The sequence below is a fragment of the Leptodactylus fuscus genome, chromosome 1 (assembly GCF_031893055.1).
Source record: "Leptodactylus fuscus isolate aLepFus1 chromosome 1, aLepFus1.hap2, whole genome shotgun sequence".
Classification (NCBI taxonomy): domain Eukaryota; kingdom Metazoa; phylum Chordata; class Amphibia; order Anura; family Leptodactylidae; genus Leptodactylus; species Leptodactylus fuscus.
Window position 1 is genome coordinate 281,890,808 of NC_134265.1, and position 20,724 is coordinate 281,911,531.

The 20,724-nt window shown below is 41.4% G+C and overlaps 1 protein-coding gene across 2 annotated transcripts in view; it reads left to right on the top strand.

Annotated features, from left to right (window-relative positions):
• Positions 1-20,724, top strand: part of ARHGAP10 (Rho GTPase activating protein 10) — a 168,459-nt gene that overhangs the window by 85,617 nt on the left and 62,118 nt on the right. For both annotated transcript variants that reach the window (XM_075288192.1, XM_075288199.1), the window contains exons 16-18: positions 3,600-3,658; positions 11,127-11,232; positions 12,512-12,671. In XM_075288192.1, coding sequence (XP_075144293.1) covers positions 3,600-3,658; positions 11,127-11,232; positions 12,512-12,671 — 325 coding nt within the window. The remainder of the gene's footprint in view (positions 1-3,599; positions 3,659-11,126; positions 11,233-12,511; positions 12,672-20,724) is intronic.

A 20,724-nucleotide genomic window follows, 5' to 3' on the forward strand; every position in this document is an offset into this window, starting at 1 on the left:
TCCTTAATAAATATTTCCACAGCTAATTTATTATTCCTGTTTGCATTTCCCTATATATAAGGAGTTAGAGTTCCCTTTTTTGTAGCCATCTTAGAATTATATAATAAACGTGTATGTACATTGTGTATAAGTAATATAATGTATATATGACTTATTTCATCTTTATAGAAATACCATTGTTTCTTCACCTGAATGATGCTTCATTAACATTCATTTATTGGTTCTGGGTTACTCTCCAAGGTCTGTCATCCTACCTTACATTTGCTTACAAAATGGGACCAAGGCCTTGTTTTCAAACACTTAAATAGTTTGTCCGGGATTTTAAAAAAATTATTATTATTATTATTATTATTATTATTATTAAAATATATATACCGTATTTTCCGGACTATAAGGCGCACATAAAAACCTACGATTTCCTCAGAAATCGTAAGTGCGCCTTATATATGGATGGAAGCGGCGGCAAAGTCTGCGTGCCGCTTCCATACATACATAAAAGGCACAGTAAGGGTGCATTCACACTACGGAACGCCGGTGTGTATCACAGCCGTACTCGCGGCGTTACAGCAGGGCTGCCGGACACTTCCCATTCATTTCTATGGGAGCCGGCATGCGATCGCTCCCCATAGAAATGAATGGAAAAAAGCAGTCCATTCATTTCTATGGGGAGCGCTCACATGCCGACTCCCATAGAAATGAATGGAAAGTGCCCGGCAGCCCTGCTGTCACGCCGGCGTGAAACAGAACCCTGAAACAGAACGTGAAACTTACCGAGCGGTGCAGGGTAGGCGGGCGGGCATTCAGGCTTCCTCTTCCTCCGATGTCCTGACCACTTCCTCCGGCGCTCGCTAACTGATAATGGCCTGGGCGCATGCGCAATATCATAATGCTTCTACTACGGCTACTGCGCATGCGCCCAGGCTATTATCAGTTCGCGAGCGCCGGAGGAGGAGGACGGAACATCGGAGGAAGAGGAGGCCCGAATGCCCGCCCACCCTGCACCGCTCGGTAAGTTTCACATTCTGTTTCAGGGTTTTATGTTAAAACGGGGGGGGGGGGGGGAAGTTTAATATAACTTTTACGGTTGGGCTCTATCAGCATGATTTTGCTGATAGAGTCCCTCCTCGCCTGCCGAGCGCTTCCAATAGAAGCGGCTGGCACGCGGGGGGTTAAGCGGCCGCTGGCAAAGTCTGCGTGCCGCCGCTTTCAATAACATATAATGCGCACCGGACTGCGCCTTATAGTCCGGTGCGCCTTATATATGAACCGAGACGGACTATAAGGCGCTCATGGGCAATGCGCCTTATAGTCCAGTGCGCCTTATAGTCCGTAAAATACGGTGTATGTATATATATATATATATATATATATATATATATATATATATATATATATATATATATTTTTTTTTTTATTTTTTTTTTTAAAGAAACACATTAATATCAGTCCATGAATTGTGTCTGGTATTGTAGGTCATACCTTTTCAAGGCAATTTAGCTGACCTGAAATACAATACAGATGTACTGTAGGAAACTTTCTTCCAAAATACAATGTTTGGCTATATCCAGCTCTTCCATTCAAATGAATGGCACAGTAATCGCACTGCCCAACCATTGATCCATTAAAACTGGAGATAAAAGTCCCACATGCTCCTGATAAGTAGAGGTCTGATTGATCACACCCCATTAATCAGCAAGTTATAACTTGTTTCTCTGGGAAAACCCCTTTAAGTAACTGTAGCAAGTTATCATACTTAAAGGTAATGTGTCACCACAACATATTCTTTTCTAATTGCTGTTGTAATATGGCATTTGCTCCCTCTTGTCTACATAGACAGCTAAATAGATGGAAACAGCTTTCAAGTGCAAAGTGACCGAAACTGCAGGAACTGAGTCCGTAAGGCCAGCATAGTTCGCCCTTTCAATGTCAGAGCTGTCCCCACAGAATGCCAATCACATGGCCGCCTTCACAACCAGTCGTGAAGAGCTGTCCCCATTCTGTGGGGACAGCTCTGACATTGAACAGGTGAACTATGCTGGCCTTACGAACTCTGTTCCCGCAGTTTCGGTCACTTTGCACTTGAAACGGGCTTTTAGGTGGCCCGAAACGCGTTGTGCTTTTGTTTCATATCACTCCAATAAAAAAGTTTTCTGTCCATTTGGATTGTCAACCTGGCCTTTCTTCCACGTACCAGCGAGCGCGGATTCCCTGTCTGTGGACTTAAGTCCTTTTTGATGTCCTCCATTGTTTTCTCCAATCTTCGGTGTCAGCAGATTGAACCGCTGCCACCCTCAACTCAAAATCTATGTGCATCAATAGGTGTTGTGACTAACACAACCCCATAAGGAGAGAGGCCATCTGGTATTACAACTGTGTCTAAGATACCTCTATTCCATTTAGCTTAAATACTACACTTAGTGCTCCCGGTGTCTCTCCCCCTTTTTTGTTTCCTAAAATTAGTAAGGCTCGGTTCACACCAGTGCCCGATCTACGTTTTCAGGTTTCTGTCTTCTGCCGACAGAAGACGGAAACCTGGCAGACCGTGTCCGGCCGTGAGCGCTGGTGAGCATTTTCTGCTTTCCGCAGAGAAACCAGTTTGTTTTTTTTTAACCGGGCACAAAGCCCTGCATGTCCTGACTTTGTGTCCGGTTAAAAAAAAATAATGGTTTTTGCCACGGAGATCAGAAAATGCTCACAGGCGCTCACGGCCGGACACTTTCCAAACTCATTCAAATGAATGGGTTTGAAAAATGACTGCAGGTTTCCGTCTCCTGTCCAGTTTCGGGCAGGAAACAGAAACCTCCAAAACAGAGACCGGGGTGCAGATGTGAACAAGCCCTAACAAGTATATAGGATAATATATCTCTAGTGACCAAAGAGTTAATGCATTCTATAGGGCCTTTTCATTGTGTTGTGTAGGATTATAGACTTCACCAATGTGTTCACTAGAGTAATGTAGATGGTATTAGAACAACATAGCTTATATCAGCTTTGTATATGTTACATCATTTGGTGGCTTCATAGATGTGCATACACAAGGGGTATATCGGGATAAAAATTACTGATGGCCTAACCTGACCGTAGGTCAATTTCAAAAACCCTAGTGGTTAAACACACTATGGGGCAGGAGCCCGACAGCTCTGTTCTGTTTAGTGGCTGTTTAGTTAACTAAGTCATTGCAGATTAGCTCCGCCTGTTTTAACCACTACATAAAGAATATTGCTGTCTGTTTCTTACTCCATTGTCTGCTGCTGAGAGAAGTGGATCAATGGGAGTGTTGGGTGTTAGACTTTCACCAATCTGATATTGATGACCTATCCTGAAGGTGTATATATTAAGTTGGCTTTCTGTTTTTTCCAAAAAACTTCTCTATTAAATCAATTGTTGTCAAGAGTTCTGGTATAACAACTTTAGATTTCTATAATTCGTGGTCTGTGTAACTTTGTGCAAGATGATGGACATGTAAGGTGAATGGGCGCACGGAGTCATAAATGTACTAATAGTGTACTAAGTTAATACTTAGAAATGTTACATAACCAGTATATATTAAAATAGCCTGACAGGGTTTGTTTTAACTTTGAGCTGTCCTTGTATTTCAGGAGCCTGCCAGAACCACTGATGACATACGAGCTGCATGAACAGTTCATCAATCCTGCCAGTAAATATCCACTTTCTTTATTTTCTGTTTGTTCCTTATCAACAATCCATACAAATAAGCAGATAAAGCCCCTGTAAAATGGGTTTTGGTGTGTATATCTATATATTCAGTAGTCCATGGTCATGTGAGAATAAATATTTCATGTAAGTAGCATACAGAAGAAAATTCTTACAATGTAACCCTTTTGATTAGCTGATCACTAGGGTGGCTGCCTTTAGACATGTAGCAGTAGAAGTTCCATGATGGCCATTGGTGAGAGAGACCAGGATACTTCCAAGTGATGCAGTTGTTACAGCCTTGTATAATTTTTCAGAACTAAAGTTTGATCTGTTCACTGAATTATGAAAGCCTGCAAACTTCTCTTTAAGATTTTCACTGCCAACAACTAATGTAAAATGTCAGACCCATGCCATGGTTATGATATTAGGTCTACTACTTGTCTCATATTAAAGATCATAATTTTAGCCTTCCATTGATACTAGACTGAATATTATAGCTTCATCAATAAGAGAATCTTGCTGTCATCTCTACCCCTATACTTCCTCCACTGATCACAGGACAAGATAGAGGAACTTTTCTACATGTTATTATTCCTTAGAAAGGATCTGTGCTTTCTACTGTAACTATGAAACTTATTTCTACTAAATAAGTAGGAAGGTATGCCAGTCCACATGCTGACTTTTGGTACATAGTATGGCTTACCCCAGCATTGGAGAGAAGGTTGTTTTGACTCTGGTGCCAGCTACTCCGACAATCTGCTTATTGGGCCTTGAAGAGGAGTTGACTTGGATGCATCATACCCATATCTTAGTAAGGGAGTCCCTGTTTTACGCTAGTAAGGCTATAGCAATTCAGTGGGTGGGAGATAAACTCCTGACCATGGGACAATGGAAGAAGTTCGTAAATAACATGCCAAAATGAGAAGATTGTATACAAATGTATCGTTATTCCTAGAACTTCTCCAAAAGTTCGGGATGATTACATCCTTGGTAAACCACTGCAATTCAATATGTAAATTAGGGTTTTAAAATCAAGTGGTGGAGAGCTAGCATATAAAGTCAAGCTCTCCCTCCCTTCTGCTACAATGAGTGTCCCCTCTTCCTGTGATGAAACCCTGCACCTGTTCCATAGAAGTGAGTTCAGCACTGATGCAGGGTGTACGACCCCAGCTTCAGCTCATTGTTGCACCTGTGCGTGCGTGCGTGCATGCCTAGCTGAGATACGTCACTATTTCCTTGGCCCAGGTGCAGGGCTGACCTTCACTTCCGTGGAACAGGAGCAGAGTTTCATCAGACTGCAGCAGTGACATCACAGGAATAGGGAAGGTGGGGCATGGCGAGCTCGACTATTTGCTAGCTTTTCCATCTCTTTGACTTTAAAACATTAATTTATATATTGTATAAAAGTTATTTTAGCTAAGGATGGAGGTAGTGCTCAGACATTAAACTATAGCATTGGACAAGAGGTGAGAGACCCAATTATAGTGGGAAAATCATTCTGATAAGTTACCTTTTACAAAAATGCTTCAAAAGAGCTACCGGTTCTTTTCTGACAACTGAGAATCTGAGAATTTCTTTACACCAAAATTGTCCTTCTGTGGTGCAGGAGTAAGCCATCAGTGCTGGTGCCAATTTTTGGACGAAGTATATGAAAGAGTCTGACTCTTGAAGATATAGGATTGTAGTTATGTTGCACAGCCTTCTATATGAAGGGTCTAAGGCCATTCACATGAGATGAAACTGTGAATACTTACCAATATTAATGGAATTGCCCAATAATTTAATGTGTATGGGGCTGTCTTACTGTCCCCCAACATTTGCAGTTTGAGAGCAGCGACTTTTTGGATTTTATTATGTTGTTTCTGACACTATGGCATCCAACATCAGCTGATCCCCATCTCTGTACTGAAATAAACATGTACCTTTAGCCAAAGTATACGTGGGTATGGTACTGGAGATACAGCTTTTGCGTAAACAAGCGCTTATTTTTTTTCTTGTGTGTGTTTTAAATGTTGCTAGAATCAGATGTGTATGGAGCCAGACAGACAGCCCTACAAATATGGACACTGGTGAGAAATCCAACATACCCAACTCTTTATTGCCTGAACACAGTGAAAAGTGTGCAAACCTTTTAAAGGCCTTAAATTTAATTTGAAATAGAAGCGAAGTCCAGCAGATCCTTTTAAAATAAAATCCTTCTTTTATTGAGTCAATACATTAAAAAGCAATCATTGGGATGTTTCAGACAGAGATGGTATATCCCATAGTAGTAAATCAAGCTAATGGCTGACGCGTTTCGAAAGGAAATCCTTTCTTAGTCATAGCTAATGACTAAGAAAGGATTTCCTTTTGAAACGCGTCAGCCAGTAGCTTGATTTATTACTATGGGATATACCATCCCTTTCTGAAACCATCCCAACGATTGCTTTTTAATGTATTGACCCAATAAAACAAGGATTTTATTTAAAAGGATTTGCTGGACTTTGCTTCTATTTCAAGTTACGACGTGTGAACACATTACTAGCCGGAGGAATTTTTCTGAAGCCCGTGCTAGTAATCCTTATGAAAGGGACATGAGTGTTTCTCCTCATATATTTTTCCAGCTTCATTGAAAGTGAATTTTTTGCAGTACATTTTTGGGCTGTGTTTCCCTTCCCCAGACCCCATTCGTTTAGTTTTTGTTAAATTTAATTTAGCAAGTTATCAGAATAAAAGTATATCTCAAATTTTCCACCATAGGAAATACAAAATAGATGTAAAAGCATGGTGCCTGTATGTATCTGTTGGAGACATCTTGCTTTATTTCAGCCAGTAAAATGACCAACACATAGTACTTGGTTATAGCATTGTATAACCCGCTGTGTGTCTGTTCCGAGTCACGCAGATTTGCAGGTGCATTCTAACAAAATACGTTTTTACTCCACAAAGTATGATGGTTTGTGGCTAGGTATTACCAAGAAACAAATGCCCCACAGGGCATAAGGAAAAATTACTTAGTAATAGGATAATAATAAATATAATATATAATAATGAGAGACTCCATAGAATATTGGACTTGCAAATATACTGTACAAATCTCTGAGAACATTTCAAATACATTGTGACACTATGAACGAGAAAAACTAATATTCCTCACTCTGAAACATACCTGATGGAAATAGCTTGGCTGGGTTTTATGCTTGGGATAGGTTATTACTATGAGACCAATTAGGATCTCCTTTCCAGTACTTGCACCAATACGCTAATATAAAGGATCACATCCTCTTCATTCTTTATCTGACACAACACTGTACATTTTATAGTGTTGTGCCAGGTGTTGCACCTCAGGTCCATTCACTTGAGTGAGGCAGAACTGGAGTACCTGGCATTGCAACTACAACAGTAATGGTATATTCACTCGGGGGAAAGAATTTCCGCTGTGTGAACCCTTCGCACGGCTAGCCGCAACAGTGCATCGGCATTCCGTAACAGCATCCCACTCCTGATTAGGCCCAAATGAATGGGCCTAATTGGGAGTGAGTCTCGAACCGTGGACGCTGCAGCTAATTCAGTCATGGAATCCGTGGCAAGATTGGGCATATCACTTCTTTTTTCCGCTAGCTAGCGGAAAAACAAAGCAAGCGGCTACCATTGAAGTCAATGGGAGCCTTTTTGACGGGCGGATTTTGAGGTGGGTTCCACCTCAAAATCCGCCTGCAAAAAACTCCTTGTGAACCAGCCCTAAAGGGGACCTGACCACTTCAGCCAGTTGTTCTTAAGGATAGGCCATCAATTTCATATTCTCAAAAAAAAAAAAAAAAAAAAAAGAAAATTAAAGGTATTGTCAAGGATTAGTTTAAAGGAAAAAAAAAAATAAAAGATTTAATTTCATTTTTTTTTATCCGTACCTGTTATTGGGCTGTGTCCAGTACTTTCTACTTGAAATGGGCTGAGCTGCCTTACAAGACAGAGAGCCAAGAATAAAATCAGATACCACTATTATACAACTTAATACAACTTTAAGGGGTTGTTTGGCGACAAAATTTTTATTTTGCTAAAGGGACCAGAATAAAAGGGTAAAGCATAGGATCTTTCCTATTTAGTCCCCCATTGCTACCATTTAAAAGCTGGCCAGGTCTGGCCCATTGACACACAATAAGGGTATGTTCACACAGAGTTCTTTGCAGGTGGATTTTGACGCAGAATCCACCTCAAAATCTGCCTGCAAAACCGCCTCACATTAATTTCAATGGGAGTCTCTAGAAGTTTTTCCCCACTAGCGATTTTTTTTCAGCTGGCGAAAAAAAAAAAAAGCAACATGCCCTATCTTCACGTGTACTCTGCGGCTCGAGACTTGCTTCTGATTAGGCCTATTCATTCGGGTCTAATCAGGAACGGTATGCTGTGATGGGATGCCGGTGTACTGCTTCGGCATCCTGTTGTGGCTAGCTACACGATTTACACTAAATGGGCACAAGACCCATCATAGCCAGCAATTGGCTGAGAGGCATTTCTTGTGTGTCCAGTGTGAACTGCCTTTTGTAGTGTGTGTGTATGTGTGTGTGTGTCTCTACAAATTGTAGGGTTCAAGTGCAGACAAAGAAATAATTATTTCACACAATGAGACTGAGTGCCCCTGCTCACGAGAGCTTACAATCTGAGGTAGACGAGGATGGCATAGGAGGTAGCATTGCTTATACAGTGGTCCAGCTGATTTTGTGATAGAGGTTACTGTCATTACACATAAATAAAGCTGTATGAGCAGTCACCAGTGTCGTTTAATGTTCAGCTGATTCCTGGACATATAAAGTTACAGTCCGATACAATGTCATATCCTCTAGGGTAATGCAGGAGCATGAACAGAGGAGGGTTCGCTCTGTGGCTCACAATTTAGTTTCCATATCTCAGATAGATGCATAAACACTAGGGCCCATAGAAAGACAATTAACCCATCAATATGACGTTGTGTTCAGTTTTTGAGTGAGTTTCCTCTGGGTTCTGTGAACTCCCAAACTCCATGCAGATGTTTTTTTTCAATCCATATGCCCAGCGCTGTAAGGCAGCAATGTTAACCACTGAACCACAGTTTGAGTCATTGGTATTTTATACATTAGTCACTAGTTGGAGGCTATAACACATGATCTATGTCTATGTTGTATGGTAGCCAGCAGATATATGCTGATGTTGGTAGTCTAGACGTTTACAGTATCCAAATGAGAGCTGGTGCTGGTCCCTGATAGACTTCCAGCAGTAATCCTTTAGCACCCCAGTAGTTGGCACTAAATAGCTTTGTGATTCCATTTCTTGTCAAAGAAGCTGAAACCTGAATTTGTGACTTAGATACTTTACCGTAAGCTTTGTAGATGCTTCAAAGTTGTCTGTGCAATAAATATTGTTTTAACACGTTTTACATATTTTCTTAGTTCCTTGGGCATTTTAATAATCAAATTATGTTGCTTATTGACCTGGATAGATTTCAGCAGAACGAGGAAGGAAGGTGACGTGAATAGAATAATGAGTTTTATGTCTGAACCAGTATTTGATTTATCTTCCAGCCTTTCTTATTTTGCAGCTTTCAGCAACCCACCTGCATTATTTTATGTACACACTGTGCAGTGCAGCTTAACTAGCAATATATATATATATATATATATATATATATATATATATATATATATATATATATATATATATATATATATATGTGTCGTGTCACATTTGTATTTAGTAACAGTATCCAGTTGGTGGCTCATGTACTAGGTTCAGACCTTTTATGTATTTGTGTTGCCAACATTACTGATGTAAAAAAAAAAATTTAATCATGTAATGCTTGCTTATTCACAAAGTATGTGGGCATTACATTTTGAGAGATGCTTACATACGTGATGGATATGGGTTCCACATCTGCAACTCCCATTTCCAGAAACTGGGTCTGACAGCCCCTTCCACTTTACTAGTGTTCAGCCTGGACTCATATCTATTAGGCATGTATTGCATATCCATTGGATGTGGCATAAAGGTCTAAGAAGGGAGTCACCCTTTTAAAGGGAAACTCTACTATGCCCACATTAGCATGAAATTGTATTCCAAATATACCTTGCATTATTAAAATCCCACCTTCAGCTCTGTGGACAGCTACTCCTCCTACACTAATCTCTTGCCAGGATATATATTCCTGGAAACCAGACTGTCATACGTGTGGAGTTCAGAGATGGACTAGCACTGAACAAAGAAGGAAAAACACTTAAAGGAGCTGTCTCTTTACAGACACAGGAGAAAGGATTGACTGAGTCCCTTTTCAGTCTGTCTGTAATAGGATCACCCCTTTAACTGCATTCACCATATGTCACTCGCCATCTCGGCCAATGGAATCAATTAGATTTTGAGAAAAAAGTAATCTTCACTCTTTGAGAGTCATACACAATTCAGTTTGTGTGATCTAGTCACGCATACACTATGTGATCAAAAGTATCCGGACACCTGGCTGAAAATGACTTGTAAGTTCGTGGTGCCCTCCATTGGTAATGCTGGAATTCAATATGGTGTTGGCCCACCCTTAGCCTTGATGACAGCTTCCACTCTTGCAGGCATATGTTCAATCAGGTGCTGGAAAGTTTCTTGGGGAATGGCAGCCCATTCTTCATGGAGTGCTGCTCTGAGGAGAGGTATCGATGTAGGTCGGTGAGGCTTGGCACGAATTCGGCATTCCAAAACATCCCAAAGGTGTTGTATAGGATTCAAGTCAGGACTCTGCGCAGACCAGTCCATTACAGAGATGTTATTGTTGTGTAACCACTCCGCCACAGGCCGTGCTGTATGAACAGGTGCTCGATCATGTTGAAAGATGCAATGGCCATCCCCGAATTGCAATTCAACAGTGGGAAGCAAGAAGGTGTTTAAAACATTAATGTAGGCCTGTTCTGTTACACCAAGCGAGGCGTCGTTTGGCATTGACCTGCGTGATGTGTGGCACCCAATCCCCTGACCACGTTCGAAGTCCGTGAGTTCCGTGGAGCGCCCCATTCTGCTCTCTCACGATGTCTAATGTCTACTGAGGTCGCTGATATGGAGTACCTGGCAGTAGGTGGCAGCACAATGCATCTAATATGAAAAACGTATGTTTTTGGGGGTGTCTGGATACTTTTGATCACATAGTAGTAGGTGCCCAGCATCTGTAGGTTTTATGGTGATGGGAAAAAAAACAGAGTTTGCATGCTTTGTCATAAAGTAGGCTCAACTTCTGGGGTCCATGTGCCTAAACAGAAATCTTGCCGGCATACATTTCCACATCATTCTGTTTAAATTTAATGATAATTAGGGCTGATGTCTTCAAGGCGCAGAAATGAAAAAGTTTATGTGCAAGAAATCTGCTTTGTGGCCTTTTTCATAGCTTGAATACCTGAGTATGGTGAACAAGGCATAGCGGATCAGCTCATATGTGCTTGGTAGCTGGAATAGTAGCTTATAATTTTTCTTTCTTACCTCCACAGAAAGTGGAAGTCCCGAGTCTCGAGTGAACGCAGTTCATTTTTTAGTTTACAAACTTCCAGAGAAAAATAAAGAAATGTTGCATCTTCTCATTAAACATCTGGCAAAGTAAGTGGCTATTTCTCCATATTTATTACTGCTTCTGATGTGTGAAGGCATTGTAGTAAATGTAGCTGTCAAAGTCGCCCATGTTCAAAGACTGTACACGACTGTGCCAAACCGGTATTTCTTACGCTATCTAGAAACATAGCTTTATAAACATTAACCTTAAGCCATAGGGGGGGAAAGTTGTGAAGATCTAGGACAAAAAAGGGTTTGTAAGCGGTCTGTATAACAATTTAAATTATGCCTGAAATAGTCCATAATATAATGGGCCTGTATTTGTTATGTGATACTTACTCGCCAGTTACAAGCTAAGCTTAGTTGTTTGTATCTTAGGGGACATAACCCTTGGCCTTTTGTCCAAGCATCTGTATACTCTACCATATTTTTTTCAGACAAAAATGTAGAGACAGGTTCTGTTTCTGTTTCAAAGCTGCCTATGATACTGGTTTATCTTGATGCTTGTGTAGTAGTTGTGACTCATCACAACTACAGAAGGTGAGCGTACATCTTGATCAGTGGCTATGCTGTGCGAGCGCACGCTCTCCTATTAACACTGCTCCTCTTGGGCACTACTATCATTTATTTCCGACTGTGTTATGATGTGTTGTTCTTGTCTTTAGTAACAATTGAGCAACATGAGCAATGCCCCCGGGGCTGAAGTTCTGCCCCCAGTGCACCAGCTGCCTCGTTTACATAAGATTTCAGAATTATTTTCCTCCAGATCTAAAATACACAAAAAAGTATGCTATCTGTCACTGTAATGGGCTCTGTAACATAGTGGTGGCAGCTGAATATGCTTGGAGTAAGTGGTAGACTCCTTTTGTGCTGTATTTTAGTTCTGAAGTTACAAAGTCTATGTAAGCTTGTTTTTTTTTTTTTTTTTTTCTCCTATCCATTTTAAATGGCAGAAAAAGTAAACTTATGTTTGTTTTTACCATTCTGTTTAAAGGTAAGGAATGTCGCAATAGTATAAAATATGTAACCGTTAATGAAACAAGACATGTTACCCAGTTTCTCTGTGTTATATTACATTTACACTTGCAGTGTTCTATCTGTTCAATCTGCTCCATCGCCTGACCAAAAGTACTAAAAAGATGATCCAACAAATGATGGATAGCAACAGATCCTGAGAAACCCATTGACTATAAGCCGGTATTGCCCGGGTTTCTGCCAGACTCATAGCCGAAGACTCAGACACAGATGTAAATGTAACCTCAGAATGTGATGCAAAATCTCCAAACTCTGCCCTTTGCATCATTGTCCCTTTTTGGTCTTTCTTCAGTGTTTCTGCAAATGCTAAGAAGAATTTGATGACTGTAGCTAATTTAGGAGTGGTATTTGGTCCAACATTGATGAGGCCTCAAGAAGAAACAGTAGCAGCCATCATGGACCTGAAGTTTCAGAACATTGTTGTTGAAATACTTATTGAAAACCATGAAAAGGTACATTGATTTTATGTGTGAGTTGTGTATGCAGTTACCTATAATCCTAATGTGGCGATTACATGTAGCAGAAACATCTGCAGAAATGTCTTTGTCTTCAGTTTTATAACGGGTAGGGCAGACTGCAGAGACTATTGAAATGCATAGAATGATCTTAAATCCGTTTTTTGTTTGTTTTTTCTATTGCGTACATAGAAGATTTTGTAATGTTTTCATGTGCATTGTCTATATATATATATAGTGATTGATAGACAACAACTACACCACTTATTTAGTGTTTCACTGTGTTGTGAAAGTGGTAGACTCCCTTTTGTGCTGTATTTTAGTTCTGACGTTACAAAGTCTATGTAAGCTTGTTTTTTTTTCTCCTATCCATTTTAAATGGATGATTGATAGACAACAACTACACCACTTATTTAGTGTTTCACTGTGTTGTGTGGCACAATTTCAGATACTTTTAAGAGATCCAAATATCTCATGTGAACAACCTTTGCCAAGATATCAAGAAAAAAGGTTGCCTGCCAGTATACTGTAACTTGTTTTTCTTCTTTGTATTACATTGTTGTCTGCAGTTCTTCTCTATTTAGTCAGGTAATGTTCTATTAAATGCATTTATTTCCTCCTGTTTTTTTCAGGTTTGAAAACAGACACCCTCCCACCACCTTTTTTTTCCTTCATGTTTTTCAGGAAGGTTCTTGCAGTTTTTAATAACTGGCCATGGCTGTGCATTTCTCTCCATTCATTTATATGGAAGTTCCAAAAACAGCTATGTAGATGAGCTCATATGGTTTTGGCATCCCCATAGAAGTAAATTAAAATAACTGCACCTGCATGCCACCTCTCTGTTAAGTTGCCATGAGTTGGTACATTGGCTTCTAAAACTGGCTGTACACATTAGAAATTTGTAGGCAGGTTCCATAAGGATCTACTGACAATTTCAGTCTTTCAAGTGGGGATGCACTTGTCATAAATGTCAGGGACTGAATTGCTCTATCATTTATTTCTCAGAAAATGGTGGTATTTATTTCAGTGCAAGTCAGAGTACTTTCATGCTAAAAACTTATCATCTCGGAGACAAAGTCTAAGATCCTGTCTAGATGGTACAGAGTCCCCTTTGTTCTTCATGAGAATTAACCCTCCACTTTGGACTGATGCTAGAGGTGAAACCTCGACCAGGGCACATTGGTGGGGATGTACACTCCTATGTCCCTTTTGGTCGGAGGTCCATCGTATTATTCAGACAGTCTGAACTGACTGCCTGCATTGCATTGACTTGGCAGATGATCCTGCTCCCCTGCTTCTATCTTTTTGCGTAAGTTTCAGAAGCATACCCACAGGTTTGTAGGTTTCCTATTGGTAGCGGCAAGATCTGTTATCCCTAGATTGTGAAAATCCCCGATGCCTCCCCCCCTCTACTGTCTTGGCTTAAAGAGATCCTAAGCATACGCAGCATGGAAAATCTGATCGCTGAATTGAAACATAACAATAGAGCTCATCAGTAAATGAGATTCCTGTGGAGCCATTTTTACTACTCCACTGATTTTGTCATCCTTCCCCTCTATGTCCTCTTAATTTCTCCTTCATCTACCCAATGTTATCTTTCGCTCTTCCCTTCTACCATGTTATTAAAGGGATCCTATCATTCAGACACAATTTTTTGTAGGTACCACGTCGGAATAACCTTAAGAAAGGCTGTTCGTCTCCTACCTTTTGTCGTCTTCTCCGCGCCCCTGTTCGCCTACAATCCCGGGTTCTTGTTGGTATGTAAATGAGTTCTTTCGCAGCACTGGGGGTGGGCCCCAGCGCTCAGACAGCACTGGGGGCGTCCCCAATGTTGCGACAGAAATCTCTCCAGCGCTGCCTCCACTTCTTCAGCAGCACATCTTCAGCCTCTTCTTCCGGGATGGCTTGTAACTTCTAGGCCTCGGGCCTTGGGCAGAGTAGACTGCTCATGCCCAAAATGGCCGCTTGCACAGTATTGTAAGCGGCCATTTTCTCATGGCCTGTGGGCATGCACATTTGATTTTATTTTACTAATATTTTCATTTAGCCCTAGAATTTGCACATTCACAAGGGGTTAATATATGGACGCACCATGAGACGCAGAAGGGAAGGCACGCCAAGGAGCTTTTAGAAGGCAGATCTGGCTGTGATCAGTTTCAGGAACCATGTCGCATTTACAAAGCCCTAGAGGAGTCAAAACAGTGGAAATCTCTAGAAAGTGACCCCATTTTGAAAAATGCACCCTTCAAAGAATTTATCAAGTGATGTAGTGAGCATTAGTAACCCCGAAGTGAATATGTAAGCTGTGCGGAGTAAATTGGGTACACCAAATCCCATTCTATTTTCCCACTAGCTCCTATGACATGGACGGGGAAGAGGAGCATTCTGGGGGATCAGCGCTGGTGTCTTCTCTCTCATAAGCTCTAAATATGGGGTATCCCCTGAAAACACTTGCACCGCTTATACATTTCCTTCTAGTCGCAGCAACTTATGTCCTAATGATTTGGCGACTTTTGGGGTTTTTGTCTTCACATTGTACAAGCTAGATTTTTATTTTTATTTTCTGGCAACGTGGCCATATGAGGACTTGGTGTTTGCGGCATGAAATGTACCTTTCAATGTCACCATTTTGGGGTGCCTGTAACTTATTGACTACATTTTATTAACTCTTTCTGGGTGGGATGTAAAAGAAAACCTCAATACTGGCAATCCTTTTTAGCATTTTTTTTTTTTCCCGTGCAGTGTACAGCATAAGTAACATGTTACCTTTATTCAGCGGGTCGGTACGATTACGGCGGTACCTCATTTATATTATTTTTTAATGCGTTGCTATTTGTGGAGAATTAAAATTCAATTTAGGGAAAAAATCAATTGCATCGCCATCTTCTGAAAGGCATAACATTTTTATTTTTCTGTTGGCAGAGCTGGTTGAGGGCTTATTTTTTGTGGGATGACCTCTGCTTTTTATTAGTGCCATTTTGGTTTTCATCTGATCATTTGATTGCTTTTTATTGAACATTTTGTAAGGCAAAAGTGGTGAATAATCATTATTTTGGGTAGTTTTTATGCCTTTTTTTTTTTGTCGTTCGCCGTTCGGGTTAAATAATGTTTTAAATTTATTGTTCAGGTTTTTTCTGTAGCCATGGGGGATTGAAGCAGTGATCTGCTGATCGCTGCTTAACTAGATGTACGCTACAATACACATGTATTGCAGTGTCTGCACGGGGCTGACAACTTCCATTTTGGCAGGATCAACCAGGTACGTGGAGGGGGAAGTGATGGGACAGACCCGGGGTCACTGATCAGACCCCGGACTGCACATTAGCAACACTGGCACCCCCCGAAACCGTCGCATGGGGTGCCGTTTGGACCGCAAACATACTGAAACTCCTGAGATGCCGGCGGTCATGCGATCGGACCCGGTTCTGACCGTGGGTGTTACAGGGCAGTGTCAGCTGTATGTTAAGGCTCACAACCGCAGGGCATGGTGCGCACCATGCAGGAAGTCCTTCCCGGCAGCGCCGTACTATTACACACTGCAAGGAACCTTCAGGGTACTGGACCAATTGGTTAGGGAGGACTATGGGTAAAGCACGCATAAATCTAATCTTTCTCAAGAGTTCTTTAATAACTTTGAGTACCAAGTACAACACGTTTTGGGCTGGGCCCTTTCTCAAGTGCAATTAAATCTGGCTTGTAGCCTATCCAATAGGGCCCAGCCCAAAACGCGTTGATTGGTACTTAATAAAGTTATTGAAGAACTCTTGACAAAGATTGGATTTGTGCACGCTTTACCCATAAGCCCTCCCTACCTGATTGGTCCAGTACCCTGAAGGTTCCTTGCACTGATTATCATGCAACCCTGGTTAGCGTTAAGGGGGAAGCTGCTGCTACCATTCTTGGACTCATTATATGCTGTTGTGGTGACTTATTACAACATTAGAAAGTAAGAGGCCACTCTTTGTAAGTCTCACTTCATCTCACTATATGAAATACTACACCATATCAGCGCTCAGTGTCTCTCCTTTTTGTATGTCATGAAAAATACACTGTGGCTGGTTTGGTATTGTATTTGCCCGACACCCATTAACAAAGCTGTCCTAGGCCCAGTTCACATCTGCGTTCGGCAAATCCGATCGAAATCAGTTTTTGAAGTACTGATTTCAAAGTGTCAAAAATGGACACAAACGGACTTAAAGGAATCCTATCACTCACACACAATATTTTCTAGGTACCACGTTGGAATAGCCTTAAGAAAGGCTATTCTTCTCCTACCTTTGGTCGTCTTCTCCGCGCCACCGTTCGCCTACAATCCTGGTTCTTCTCAGTATGCAAATTAGCTCTCTCGCAGCACTGGGGGCGGGCCCCAGCGCTCATGCAGAACTGCGGGTGTCCCCAATGCTGAGAGAGAACTCTCTCCAGCGCCGCCTCCATCTTCGTCAGCAGTGTCCTCTTCTTCCGGCAGTGGCTTACAACTTCTAGGCCTTGGGCAGAGCAGAATGCGCATGCCCACAGGCCACGAGAAAATGGCCGCTTACAATACTTTAAGATAGGAGTAGAATAGCCTTTCTTAAGGCTATTCCGACGTGGTACCTTAAAAAAATTGTGTGTGAGTGATTGGATCCTTTTGAACAGTCAGGTTTTTTTAAACTGACACCCATTGACTAATTATTCTAATACTAATCACTAATTTGTGATTGGTGTCCATATAGACAAGAGTGCCTCATCGCCGAGGTCTGGTCTACAAATTCTAGGGGGTTAAATATGTGTATTTTATCATTTATGTAATAAAAGTTAAGTCTTATTAGTACTCCTTTCTTTGAGACCTATTAAGTATAGATCAATCCTGCCTGTAATCTCACTTCTGTGATGTTTGTTGAGGACTATGTGGTGCATAAGGGCTGTTATATAGCTGAAGGTCAGTGGTGTAACTACCGCCATAGCAGCAGAGGCAGCTGCCACAGGGCACGGGACATTAGGCGCCCGGTGACAGCCACTACCGCTGCTATCATTATACTCGGGGGGGAGGGGAGGGGGTCTTTTCGGACCCCTGAGTATAATGATCGGAGGCCTGGGAGAGGTAAGAAACATAAAAAACACTGTTACTTACCTCGCCATGATCCTGCCAGGCCTCCTTCCTGACGTTCTTTCTGACGTCACATGAACCTGGCCTGCATCCCGGGTCATGTGACGTCCGACGTCATAGAAGAAGGACGGCAGCAGAGAAGACAGTGTAGGAACCGGGGGACAGGTAAGTAACAGTAATGTTTTTATTCCCCCGGGTCTCCGATTATTATACTCTGGGGTCTGAAAAGACTCCAGAGTATAATAATTGTTTATGGGTGTCCACTATGGGCTATAATACTGTGTGCAGGGGCCACTAAGGGACATAATACTGTGTGCAGGGGCCACTAAGGGACATAATACTGTGTGCAGGGGCCACTGAGGGACATAATACTGTGTGCAGGGGCCACTATGGGCTATAATACTGTGTGCAGGGGCCACTATGGGCTATAATACTGTGTGCAGGGGCCACTGAGGGACATAATACTGTGTGCAGGGGCCACTATGGGACATAATACTGTGTGCAGGGGCTACTAAGGGACATAATACTGTGTGCAGGGGCCACTATAGGGGATAATACTGTGTGCAGGGGCCACTATGGGGGATAATACTGTGTGCAGGGGCCACTATGGGGGATAATACTGTGTGCAGGGGCCACTATTGGGGATAATACTGTGTGCAGGGGCCACTATGGGGCATAATAGAACGCGCAGGAATGCGTAGGAGGGGGTCGGTCGAGGTCTTCGGTGTCGGTCGGGGGGGGGGGGGGGTGTCAAAAGTTTGCCATGGGGCCCCGCCATTCCTAGTTATGCCACTGCTGAAGGTAATATAACTATAGATGTGTGAGTGCAGGCGAGTAGCACCAGCATTCTGTAATATCTGAACCTTAGTTATTCTAGTCTGACAACTCTCACTGTACTTATAGTATGAGTAGCAGAGTCTATATAAAGGCACATTGTGGTTATGCAGTATGGCTTTTGCTTCTGGCTACAACTAGGAGCTTACATTGAATGATAAAGACTCCAGCTTGTTCTTTCTGCTGTGGCTTTACTTTCACACATTCTCTGTCTCTTCTAGATGCGAAATAGACAAGTGAAATCATTACACAAATATGGAGATGTCCTCTGTTAACATCATTAAATTCAGCTCACCGTATTACACTTTATTATACTCCATTATTTACTGTAGTTTATATTTCATGTCAGTAGTATAGTAGGTTTTTTGCTCTGATACCAGTTACTTGCCAGAGGTGTACAGCACACTACAAATTAAAAGTCAAGTGAGGTGACACTGCAACATAAGGGAGGGCCAGGAAACCAATTTTCATTGGTAGAAGAAAAATATTTCATTACTGGCAATGGCCCAGGGCTAACAGACTAGACAAGGGACATATTGTTATAAGGAAAGTATGGAAAGTAAATGCCTAAACTATAAGTCACCCAGAAGTATGTTTTTGCTATATTCTTTCCCATCTTTATTCAGGACACCTGAATACAGTACTCAGTGCTTGTTCCATAGTACTTAGTATGATGACAGAAAGACTTAGGGGGAGATTTTCAATGCAAGTCTTCATTATCCCTGTGCCGGCGGAATGTGTACTTCATTTATCATAAGATTTGCCCTCTGCCGGGTCATGAACCTGGAATTGAATCAATACTTAGATTAAATCTATATCTTAATCTATAGTTCATAGGTGTAGATGGATTTCTATAATCATTTCTGCCAGTCTTCATACCCCCTGTGCCAGTGGAGTATACACTTCATTTATAACAAAGTGCACATCTCTTCATTTTTCTGACATAAATAATGATATATCTGGCACACCCATGGTGCGACCCCTAGCTCTCCCATTCATTGTAGTAAGAGTCAGACAGATTTTTTCCTCTGGCTCATTTTTTTGACAAGAAGGAAAAAAAGAGGGTCTTGGCCTTTTAATGCGCATTGAAATGAATGAGAGGCAGAAAAAAGCTGACTTTTTTTTTTGTATGCACCATAATGAACTAGTTAATAGGCAAATCTCATTCATAGACAATAATCTTGCATAAACTATATTCTATAGTTCAAAAATAGACAAAATATGGTATTGAAGTTTGGCTCACTGTTCAGCAGACCAAGGTGCACGATCCTTTGCTTCCTGAGCTCAAGAAAGCTGTAGTAATCACAATTCACATGGAGAAGAGTAGAAGATCCGCAACACTTGTCTGTTACTTTAAAATTTAGCTTTTAATTTATTCCTTAAAAAAATACATCAAAAAGTTGGAGAACATACAAAAAAACAAAAAGGTGATATAAAAACCGCTGTCACTGCATTCTGGCTGAAGCGTTTTAAGACCTTACTGCCCCTTAGTCATAGCTCTATAGTCTGGAGGGTTTTAGCGGAAAACTGAAATTTCAAAGTAGATAAAATGGTTTAATTCACTTTAAGGGTGTAACCTGTAAGGGGGTGTTGCACCAGGGCCTAGGAGCCTTAGAACCTATAAGATGTGTCTTCCCAAAAAGAGAAGACTAGTATTATAAATGCTAAATTATAGTTTGGGGTCCTAGTACAGATTTTGCACTGGGGCCTGGGAGCTTCATGTGACACCTCTGGTTGCAATTGCTTCTCGACTTAAGTAATCTACATATACATTATACATATACATTTGCTTTTCATGCTTTACCTGTAAGGTGCTGCTGGTTGTGTTTATGTGAGCTAGTACACTGGCTGAAAAATGTCCATTATTACCTGGGAGCTCAGAGCTGTCTTTGTCCTGAATATTACACATAAGAGGGCAGTGTGGTTCTACCAGGAAATGAACGACTTCCTAGCTAAGGAGCAGACATTCTCTGTGCAGAAATAGCAGCTTAGCAGGCAGATTCTTTGAACTCAAGTGATAAATATTTTGAATGTATGGTATCTTAGCAGTGAGACACAACAGGATATGTGCTGCTACGTGTGAAGTTTTATGTTGCGCAAACAGTCATAATTTGCATTTACATAACCTGC